Genomic DNA, 12,345 nt, shown 5'->3' with positions numbered 1-12,345 from the left:
AATGTAAAATCATAATGTCAAATGTCTGGAGAAACGGTGCAACTTGCAGTGATGTCTGATTCCTGGTGCTGGAAGTCACACCCTGGAGTGAAGCTTCTGAAGAGGATATGTGCAATGGGGGAAGAAGAAAAGAAGAGCCATGAAGTATCGGAGAGGGGGCTGCAGGGGACAGGTTAGCTGTGAAGTGATTATTATTATTTTTTTATTAACCTCTTACCTGGTGCCTCTATTGAATGCCACAGCTGTCCTCCATTTTGATGAATTATCATGAAGCAAATAAACCACATTTTAATACTTTTTGTAAAATTCAAGGAGAATTCAATTTTACTCGAATAAATTCCTTAACTTTTTGGGTGTGACTGCTGTAGTATGACAGACAGCCAACAGGAATGAGGGGGTTCTTTTTTCTGGACACATTAGTGTAGTCCTTAATTACAGGACTACAGCAGCCGCATTGATGACGCATACAGTATTAGTTGATGAGTTTCATCTGCGTACATAACAAAAAGTCCCGTAAAATGCTGTTTTTCACCTTGGGTTTGGCCCTCATGACTAATTAACTATAAACTTCTCAACTCCTGTGTAATGATATCATTATACGAGGAGTGCCAGGAGCTACTGTGTGTGAAATGACAGACAAATTGAGGAAGCTGGAAATTTTCCACTATTTTCATGCCTGAGTTCTGCAAACTATTAAAATATGAAAGCAGGTAAAAGTGTAAGAACAGTAGAGTGCACAGTCTAACATACAGTCCATTACGAGACTGACTATTATCTCATTCTTCGACAAGCCTTCCAGACAAGTTCCACTTTCCCAACTCTACTGCTCTATGGATCACTATTTTTCTCAGCCTCAAAGCCCAAATTTCAAACACACACTCGGAAAATCATGAAAAACCCAACCAAAAACTAGACTTATTTATGTCCTCTAAAGAGTTGAGAAATCTACCGGTGAGGTCCAGCAGGTGGACCTACAAAAACTTGTAACCTAATGGCTTCTACAGATTTCTGTTTCAATTTGGCACAAGGTCTTATATAATATATCTTATATATTTTTCTTAACACTTGTCGGGACCACGTTGTACGTAGCTGGTTAGATGAGTTTCAAATTCAGAAAATGTAGATGATTTTGCTAGGAAAATAATTTAGAAGCAAATTTATTTTCCGCAAAATTGAATGTTTCTTATTACTCTCTGGTGTTTGGAGAGACTTCAAGGCATAAAAAATATGGGATGCAGAAAACAAAACAACTAATACTTTACCACTCACCTCAGCTGCTCCATGTCCCCCGTAAGGTCCTTACCATTGCCACGACCTGAAACCTTTGACTTCTATATACTAGGCCTGGACCTCCGATTGTGACAAGGCTTTCATTGATGTCCCAGACCTAGTCGCAGCTGGAAATTAGGCCCTGGGCTTACTTGCGGCCTCAACTCCCAGCCCAGAATGTACATCGTAACGTGATGGTGCACATCAAGACGTCACAACCTGTGCCAAAATCCTATGACGCACGCTCTAGTCTGGGATTTCTTGGCACAGATAGGCCCAGCTGGAAGTCCCGGCATAGTATAAAGATGTCTAAGATCGCTATATTGCTGAATTAGTTTGGAACAAATTACAAAAAAAATCTGCATTTCTAAGAATATGGATTTTTGTAAAATTCAAGATAAATTCAATTCCACTCCAACAATTTAACCTAACCCTATCAATGGGACTTGTCGTCATCATGCAGTATATTGGTTTTGTGACAAGTATTGGTGAGTGTGGCATTTTGTTCTGTGAATCCCCCTTCACCAATATATTGGTGCTTTCAGCAAGATTGCCATCCGATTGTTAAAAAAGATAAACAATTAAACAATGGAAGTAATGCATTTTTCACGATTTCACCCAACGTAGAATTTTTTTTCTATTTTTTGGTACATTGGATGGAAAAATGAAAAACTGCAAAAAAAATGTAGCCCTCATATGGCTGTGGTGATTAAACAGTAAAAAAGTTATGGTTCTTGGGGAAAAAAAGAGAAGGATAAGAAAACCTTACTAAATGTCAAAAAAAAAATCGACTATGAAGGGAAGAGTTTCAAATTTTTTGAGGCTTCATGGGTCCAAGGAGCTGGCCTGAAGAGCATGAAGATTGTTTTCTACTACAAGAGATAATATGGGACAATGGCTTTTACTAGACTTGGTAGGAAAAGTTGTGAAAGATTTAACCATCTCTACGGAGGTGTAACTTGAAGCTTTTGAGCCCCAAAATCAGCAAAATCTTGGAATGCAAAATCTGCATTGGTGACTTTCTTTGTTATATATGTCAGTGGTCCTCCTAAACCACTAGTGCCTCAGTGTGACTTTTCATTTTGTAACTCCTATAGATACACTCCTGCAGTTCCCATTGAGGCCATCTCTAAATATGTCCCCAGTGGCTACAGACATCCGTTCTTCAGATGTATCTCACTTTTTCTGTGAGGTTAAGAAGAATTGTATGGCTTACATATTAAGTTTCCCAAAGTTGCGTGAACTCACAATTTCAAAAATGTTTCTCTTTTGAAGATAACAAAATCTCGCAAACCTCCTTGACCTGTCGTAAACTGAAAAACTCCATTAAAACTGTGAATGTTTCACCACTCTGAGCATTTTTTTGCAGTGACACAATAAAATTTTAAGTGGCCAATAACACATCTCACCCCGAGATAACGTGTCATCTATTGGGTGGAGCTTCAGAATCAAGGACATCATTAGACTCTCACGGAACTTCCTAAGCAATCATTGTTCTCCTGTAGGAACCATCTCCCGTCACTACCAGAGGTGTAACACCATTGGGCTTCCAGCAATGCCATCAACCACCGCTATTTTCTTGGGTTTGATCACCAGCTTCCTTTCTGTGTCCGGTAATTTCTTAATGGTTTTCTAGCACATAATATTATTACTTTATTCCAGGGGGAGTGGAGAGATGGAGGAGTTAGAGGTTTCATTACAGTATGTTGCCCACAAATGACCTCCTGTGTTCTTTACTATAATAACTAGATGATAGATAGACTAATATTAATATTCTTGCTGTTGCAGGTTGCCACTGTTTGGAGTGTTTTGCCTGTAATGAGACTCTGGATGTCAGATGTTCCAATTCGAGTACAGTTAACTGTACTGGAGATGATAACGCCTGTGCAGTAGTTTCATTTTCTGCCAAATTAGGTAAAAATGACAAAAATGTGATTTCTGTTACTATGAAAGCAAAATCTGAGGCAGAAGAAGCAATCCTATATGACCTTTTCTTGGATTGTAAAAACACTTAAAATCTAAGTGTTTCTCCAAAAAAGAAAATGCATTATTTTTTGTATTTGTTGCTTCTTTATGCCCAACGTAAAAAAAGTATCATCCTTCCACAGGATAGGTGATAGCTTGCTGATTCCTGGGGGTTCCACCACCGGCACCCAAAACAATACTAAAATCTACAGTAAAAGTGGTGGATGGAGCATGTCCACAATGGGGGCTCCAAATTGCCACATCGGAATTTCACGATGCCTGGCACCACCTTAATTTTATTGTCTACAAGGCTTCTGGAGCTGAGGATAATTCTAGACAATGGATGGAGTGCTGGGGTACATGGGCATATGGGAAATTTTTGCATTCTTGGAATCACTGGGGGTTAAGATGGTAATAACCTTTTAAGTAAAGGTAACACAACCACTTCAAGATCAGCTTTGCCAAATATCAAATTGGACATGTAGGATATGTTATTTTTCAACTTAAAGTAACTCTGTTGTCTTATATGGAGGAGCAACCACCAAGCACAAGGATCTACGTAGGTGGAATTTCAACCTCTGCAATGTCATCAGTTGACTGTGGATGTTATGAGATACTAAATAGCATGGGATGACTTTATATAGGGGGTTCCAGACCACAGTTGGTTGAGTTAGGCTTCATTGGGTTGGGGTTGGCCACTAGTAAAGAAAAATATCATAGGGTCACCAGATTGTAACCAATCTCATTGTGTTTCATCAGGAAAACTGACGGAGCACCTGATAGTGAAGGGATGTGACCGCGGTTACCCTATGACTTCCATTGTTTCATCAATTCCTTTTGGGGTACAAATTCTTGCTTCGAGGACTCTCTGTGACTCATCGACATGTAATGAACATATCGAAGACTTGAGTGACAAATTCCCTGATGTTGAAGGTAAGGATCATGGACATACATGGGGAAATGTCACGTTACCTCTAAGCTCCTTAACTTTTTGATAAATTGTAAAAGTGGATTCTCAATGTCAAGATCTCGTTCTGCTGTCATTGAGTAGAAACATTTGGGCATTAATTAAGGTGTTTTGATAAAATCAGCATAGACCTCATGTATCTTCTAAAAATTGCAATCAAGGCCACCCGCTCTGAGTTGAATGCCAAAAGTAGAGAAGAGAACAAAGAAACGTTAATTTTCTCTATTGTGGGGACCCTTCCGTTACATGACGAACATCAATGAAATTACTCCAGCCAACATGAGTATGAGGAGCAATAGATAAAGGGCCCAAATGCACCAATAATTTCAGGAATACCTTTATAATAATGTGCAAGGCTCAAATTTAATATAAAATATATTCTTTATTGGATAACAAAATGATTGAAAGCATAAAAATGGACATAGAAAAGTCAGACATAAAATGCTAAAGGTAGGTAAGTGATAATAACTAGTGATGAGCGAGTGTACTCATTGCTTGGGTTTTCCCGAGCACGCTCGGGTGACCTCCGAGTATTTGTTATTGCTCGGAGATATAGTTTTCATCGCCTCAGTTGCATGATTTACGGCTTCCAGATACGCTGAATACATGTGGGAATTCCCTAACAAACAGCCTTTCCTCACATGTATTCAGTGTATCTGGAAGCCGTAAATCATGCAACTGAGGTGATGAAAACTATATCTCCGAGCAATAACAAATACTCGGAGGTCACCCGAGCATGCTCGGGAAAAAGCGAGCAACGAGCACACTCGCTCATCACTAATAATAACAAAACTCTAGTGTGAATACTACAAATCAATACAGAATTATATTATGTGCAATTACAGTATTGAGGATGGATGCTGAAAAGGTACAAGCCAAAATGGCCGGTGCTGTATAAATTAAAGCCCTTTAAGGTATATACAGATAAACAGGGAGAGAGTGATATCACATATTGATAGTGGCTCACCAAAAAATACTAATACCATTAAAAATTAAACTTTATTAATTATTTAAAAAAAAAAACACACCAAAAAACAAAAAGTGGAAAAAACAAGCAAAATGTTTTTTCACTTTCTCTTTTTTTTGGTGTTTTAAAAAAAAAAAAAATAATTAATAAAGTTTAATTTTTAATGATATTAGTCTTTTTTGGTGAGCCAATTCAATAACTAATCCTGATAATCTATACTAATAATTTTTTATCACATACTGATAGTAGTGCACAGTGGCATGGAGTACACGTTATATATAAAAGAAAACGCACCTGACGTACATTTCGCATCAAGCTTCATCAGGAGCTGAGAGTTTAAAAGTGTACTGACATCAATACATAAATTTTATGAGATGGACTTGTGAGGTCTCTCTAGTGGTAACATCACTTTTTGCCTCAATTGATCATTTGTGTATTTTTTTAGATTACTTTTCTTTTGCCTAGTGGTATTCACTTATGTTTTTGTGCCAAAAAGGTGCACGTAGATAATGAATTTTGTGCAAAGTCAAAAATGGTATTTTTTCATAGCTCTAGCCAGTTCATGACCGCGCCATTTAATTCTCTCCTTTCTCGCCAGGTACATTTTCACATTTTATCATATATTCTCTTTTAATGGTTCTATAATTTTTTCTCATTCAGGTATCCAAATACTTTTTACTTATTTTTTATTTTGCCACACATAGGCCTTCATTTTTATGCTATTTTTATATTTATTTATTTTTGTTGATATTGGGAGAAAATGTAAAGGAAAATAAGAAATATGTGTCTATTTTTTACTTTTTTATTTTTAATTACGACTATAAAGGATTGCTAAACATTTTTTAAATTGCATTAACCATTCCATAGAAATTATTTTTATATATTAAACACATTTCTGGGAGAGTGATTGGAAACAGCGATTTAGACTGCCAGCGTCCCTTTTTTTCGTTAATTTTTTATGCTTTTTTTCTGTTTTATTTTTGCTGTAACTGGGGATGGTATATTAGCACCAGCTACAAAGGAATATAAGCCTTCTGGCTGCATAGTAGAGCTGCCAGAGTTTTCTAAGACCCAGCATCTCCTGTTTCCTCATGACACCCAATCATATGATCATATGATCACTGGGTCTGGAGAAGGAAGCAGGGTAAGTGATTCCTAATCTATATGCACAGCGCTATGTTCGTAGAATCACTCTAGTCTGGGGCTAGAGTAAATGTGCAACACATTTTGTAATTTTTTTTAAATGTTCCAAATCAGGTGAAAATATCTGAAAATATCTAGAAATCTTAAACCATGCCAAAAGTGGCAAGTTAAAACACATATAAAATAGACTTAAAAAATGTGCAAATAGAAATATGTGATGGAGCAAGGGACAACAAAAAAGGTGCAAGTGCAATAGTGAATAGGGTTCTTTATGTTTATGTAGAGGATTTGGAACTTTGCATGAGAATAACACTAACACTAACAATTGCTGGCGCTAACAATCGCTAATCGCTAACAATGTGTCTTTATATGGCCACCTAGTGGTTAAGGTGTGAATATCACTTTGGCAAAAATTTTATTAGCATGTTGTGATAAAATATTGAAAAAATGTATGGAACGTTAAGGGAGGAAACATCCGTACAGGTGTGCATGAGCACATTGCTCCTGTACAGCTCATTAATAGAACCCATGTATAAGGACAAGTCATACATAGCCTCCTCCCAGTCATTTGCTCTGTGAAAAGGGGTATCTCCTGTAATCTGTCTTTGATGGACAGGGGCATTGAGAACCTTCTCTTAACTGCTGGCATCCTTTGGCGTTCTTTTGATTAGCTGGCCTGGCCTTCCAGGGCCCATAGAAATCCAGTTGACAGAACATTTGGGCTCGGCTATGGTGGCCATTGGTGGTGGCCTTACTTTGTGTCAAAGACCATAGACTGATATGTTTTAGACCTTATTGAAATGAGAAAATTCACATTGATATTAGCAATAAATCAATTTTAATGAGAATGGAAAAATGCCAAGGAAATGTTCTCTTGTAAAATCAAGACAAATAGACTCATGACACAGCAACAAATGTCAGATCTCACATCAAAGAAACAAAACAGGTTTTATGGGTAGGAAGAGGATGGGTCATAAGACTCTGCCAACTGCCTAAGCCTTAAAAAAATTCTGTTTCCTAAAAATCCCATATTTGTTTTTTGTATCCATGAGATCATGTCCAAAGATGCCACTACGTTGAATTGTAGAGGGTTACCATGAAAAAACTAATTGCTGTGTGGGTCTGTATTGCTGGTGTATTGCAACTAGAAAGTAGCATTTTTTTTAGTAGAACTAAATTCTCCTCAAATTTTCCCAAACTTCATTTTCTCCAGAATTGGATTTTTTTTTCAATTTCCTTTGCACAAATTCAGCAAAACGGCCGTGAACCACTGCTGCCATTTTGCTGAATCATAGAAAGCTGGAAAATGGTAAAAAAACAAAATGATAATAATACTCACCTTTGCCGCAACCCCTGTAGCTAGGCGTCTGGTCCTCTACACCTCTTCTTCTTCTTCGTGATACACCTCCTCTTCGGCTTTCTTCACTCTAGGCTGGTGCTTCAGTTATCAAGTAGACCACGTAGGGTTTTATCCTACGTCATAGTGCAAGACTCGTTAAAAGGTCTACTATGACTTGTAGGATCGCTACTTCCAACAGGTGGTGTGAAGAGTTCAAGTCCTTTTCCTCTCTGAAGAGGCAATTTTCATATTAAATTTCCCAGAGGAGCAAACGAGCCTCCTTACCTTGGTATGCCAGAGCCGGTATGTCACTCTCAACAAGGAGAAACGTTATCCCTTGGACCTCATGTAGACCTCTGACATCAGTGCCGGCAATGACCCAAGTAACGTTTGTCTTATTGTCATGACACCTCACAGTGATATCAGAGGTCTACTTGGTGCCAGAAGTGCCCTTAATCGAAAGGAGTTAAAATGACCACCATGATCTTAACCAGTAGCCAGATTGCAATTTCATGCACACATCTCTTTCTCTCCCTCCTTTAACTCTTGCCCTTCGATGGCTTCAGGTGAAGAAATTTTAGTACTCAATGAAATGTTGTTCTGTTGACGTTCACCTGCTGATTTCCTCAAGGTTCTCATAATCCTATCCTGGATGTGTGGAACAACGTTGGGTGCCCAACCATGTGGCTCTATGGGTTTTCCTTTTAAACTAACCATGGATCCTCGGTTACTCACTAAGCTGATTTTTATTAGAATGGAATGGTTCGGAAATTGGCCAACAGAACAGTCTTGTGTTTCTATGAATGGTCTTGGGTGGACATCAGCCTCCACTATTACAATTCCCCATGTTCGACACTCACAGACAACGCTAGTGCCCTCCGCCGAGAACCATATGATTGACTGGGAAGGATATGATGGGCTCCGAAGTCACTGCATCCTATTAAAGCATATTATAATGAAATTATTAATGTCATATGTTGCTTTATGTTATTAGTCAGTGGAACCAGTGGTCTGGAATGTTACTCTTGCCTCAGCACAAATGAATCACAATGCTCTGTGGAATCAGCTGAGAAAGTGAGATGTGCGTTGAATCTCACTTCTTGTTACGAAGCTGCAGGAAACATCACAATAAGTGAGTAACCTCGAACTTTGTGTCATGGAGTTGTAAACATGTAACTTTAGCCAGAGTGAAATTTACTTCTTACTGTTTTTTTATTATATGGTCCCAATGATAATCAGCAAGTGACTTTTCTGCATCTTGCTTATTACCTTTTGGTATCAGTAGGCACCACAGAACTACTTTACAGGAAATCTAACTAAAAAAAGATCTATAGATGTAGGATATATTAATATAATATTTGGTTATATGAAGCCTAAATGGTACTAATCAAGTGACTCACTTGGTATATTTCATTGCATTGCATTAAAAAAATCTGTTTGTGTAGGTCACTGACCCTTTATAGGAAATGTATCATCTGTCATGTTTTTCGCTACCCCATCTGAAAACAGCATGATGTCGGTGCAAAGATCTTGATTACAGTGATCACTAAATTTACTGGGCATTGCAGTTCCCTGAATGCTGAGCTCCATATGACCCCGCCCACACCACTGATTGGTTACTTTCTGCGTACATAAGCAGAAAGCTACCAATTAGTGCTGAGGGTGTGGTTGGACTATCTGACAGCAGGTTTACTAGTCCTCCAGTGATAATCTCCTGCTGATAAAACTGTGATTTTATCAAAACTACAGAAAGGAGCAAAATACGTGTTACGTCACTGGAACCAGAGTCTCTTTCTTTACATTAAGCTTTTTCTCAGACTATATGGAAAAAAATTGACAGATTTATTTTAACCACTGCAGTGTCATCATAATGACTAACTAAATGCTGTAACTGAATGACTATTGATGCTACATGTTATACCTGTTGAAATTACATCTCCAAACATCAACACCTGGAAAAATGGTATTTTTGCCTGTTATTTGAATTCCCCACGCTGCCATCACCGTCGCTCTGGTCATCTCCATTGGACCACAAGCGATAACGTCTCATCCATCAGTCAGCTGACCACTGTGATCACTGATTGGCTGCAGCAGTTAAGTGACTGATGGACAGGATGTCATCACTTCAGGTGGGTTGATGTTACCTTCATCAGCCAATCAATGACTTCAATAGTTTGGCATGGTGCAGAACCGGGGAATTCGATTGGTAAGTAGCTGCCGGTTTTTTGAACTTAACATTTTAATTGGTGCTCATTCTGTACATATTGACTCTGTCTAATATCGGGGGTCTCATGTTCCTCCCTTTAAACACTAATTGATAAAACAGATGACCCATGTACGCTGTTATAACACCTTATGTTCTCTCTTTCCTTGTCTTCCAGGAGGAATCACTTTTCCCATTTTTATTAAGGAATGTTCTTTGCCTACCAATGACACCGCCATCAACATCGATATCGACGTGTATAGCCTATCCTTTAATGCCGCATTTTGTTCAGAAAACCTCTGCAATAAGAACCTTCTAGTAGCAAAAACAACTGTTACACCCAATGAAACTGAGGCTTCCACTACCAGTACCACCAAAGCCAAGCCGGTGACCTCAGCCACCAAGATAACCACCAGTGGCGTTGGGAGAACACATCCGTGCTACTTGGTCATGCTCATCCTAATCACTATGAAATTCATCTTGTAACTGCTACCAAATGTGATCCCGACAGTTCGCTCCAAAGTTTTTAATTTTATGGTTTATTCAACAAAAAGAATTTCCTTTTATTTTTTTCCATTTATTTCAATAATCGTTCACCAAAATGACCATCTGTGGTTAGGATTGACATGATATAATTGATGTTGTTCCCAAATGGATAGAACACAACAGACTATTGAGTTATTCCATACCCAGTCTTGGGAATGACACTGGTTATGGCACCAGTGTGAACCGGACTAATGATGGGACATTTGGTCATTGTATGGGTTAGAACTGCAGCCTTGCAGCACTGGGGTCCTGAGTTCAAATCCCACCAAGGACAAAATCTGCAAGGAGTTTGTATGTTCTCCCCATTTTTTGGGTATTCTCTAGATTTCTCTTACATTCCACAATCATAATGATAAAGAACATAGATTGTGAGCCCCACTGGGGACAGGGATGATAATATATGTAAAACGCTATGGAATATGATGGAGCTATTTAGGCAAAGCATACTAAATTATCATTTTTCTTGTTGATTTTTTGTTGTTTTGTGCCTTTTATTCTGCTTGCATCAAATTCATCTTTACACTTGCGCCCTTTTTGTCTATTTTATAGAGGATGGCCTGCTTCTTTTTCAGTTTTGTTGGGGTTCATGTTTTCCAGATGTTTTTGCCTGATTCATCACTTTTCAAAAAAATTGCCAAAATTGTTGCAAATGTGCTCCAATCCTCCTTCCCTGGAGTGATTTTATGCAAAGCAGATATTTTTGAGCACTGTTTTACAACATTTTGCAAAACCTGCTCTAAAAATGTCACGGAAATGGTCCAAGACAGAAACAAAAAGTGCCACCTTGGTCAAATAATTGCTGAGCTGGAATGAGTCTATGAAATAAATGGTTTTATGCATTTCTAAGACAATACATGAAAAACGCCCACTATTATTACATTTGTCAAGTCAAAGTGGACATATTGCTCGAAAGGGGAGACTTTTTCCCATAGCTTAACACCATTTGGCTCATTAAATGTGTGTAAATATACAAGTGCTTCTCACCAAATTAGAATATCATCAAAATGTTAATTTATTTCAGTTCTTCAATACAAAATGTGAAACTCATATATTATATACAATTATTACACATAGAGTGATCTATTTCACGTGTTTATTGTTGTTAATGTTGATGATTATGGCTTACAGCCAATGAAAACCCAAAAGTCATTATCTCAGTAAATTAGAATACTTTATAACACCAGCTTGAAAAATTATTTTAAAATCCGAAATGTTGGCCTACTGAAATGTATGTTCAGTAAATGCACTCAATGCTTGGTCGGGGCTCCTTTGGGATCAATTACTGCATCAATGCGGTGTGGCATGGAGGCGATCAGACTGTGGCACTCCTGAGGGGTTATGGAAGCCCAGGTTGCTTTGATAGCAGCCTTCAGCTCGTCTGCATTGTGGGGTCTGGTGTTTCATCTTCCTCTTGACAATACCCCATAGATTCTCTATGGGGTTAAGGTCAGGTGAGTTTTCTGGCCAATCAAGCACAGTGATACTGTTGTTTGTAAACCAGGTATTGGTACTTTTGGCAGTGTGGACAGGGGACAAGTCCTGCTGGATAATGACATTTCCATCACCAAAAAGCTAGTCGGCAGAGAGAAGCATGAAGTGCTCTAAAATTTCTTGGTAGATGACTGCGCTAACGTCTTGAGAAAACACAGTGGACCTACACCAGCAGATGACATGGCTCCCCAAACCATCACTGATTGTGGAAACTTCTCACTGGACTTCTTGGCTGCGTGGATTGTGGCCTCTCCACTCTTCCTCCAGACTCCGGAACCTTGATTTCCAATGTCTAGTGGAAAGTATCCTTAATCAGTGCTGGTTTGGGGAGCCATGTCATCTGCTAGTATAGGTCCACTGTGTTTTATTAACACCAAATGACATGAATCAGAAGAGTCAGTTGAAGTTTTTTATGGTTTAACCCATGACCCATGCATCCAGAGGAATCCTTGTAC

General features: G+C 38.5%; 1 protein-coding gene across 1 annotated transcript; it reads left to right on the top strand.

Annotated features, from left to right (window-relative positions):
• The first annotated feature begins 2,627 nt into the window (after positions 1–2,627).
• LYPD5 (LY6/PLAUR domain containing 5) lies at positions 2,628–10,869 on the top strand. Its single transcript, XM_077260019.1, has 5 exons — positions 2,628–2,882; positions 3,058–3,183; positions 3,994–4,167; positions 8,645–8,782; positions 10,032–10,869. Exons 1-5 carry the CDS (start codon positions 2,825–2,827, stop codon positions 10,337–10,339), a joined length of 804 nt encoding a protein of 267 aa, XP_077116134.1. The 5' UTR covers positions 2,628–2,824; the 3' UTR covers positions 10,340–10,869.
• The last annotated feature ends 1,476 nt before the right edge of the window (positions 10,870–12,345 follow it).

The sequence above is a fragment of the Ranitomeya variabilis genome, chromosome 4, assembly GCF_051348905.1.
Source record: "Ranitomeya variabilis isolate aRanVar5 chromosome 4, aRanVar5.hap1, whole genome shotgun sequence".
In the NCBI taxonomy this organism is placed as follows: Eukaryota; Metazoa; Chordata; class Amphibia; order Anura; family Dendrobatidae; genus Ranitomeya; species Ranitomeya variabilis.
This window is presented reverse-complemented; position numbering and strand designations above follow the sequence as displayed.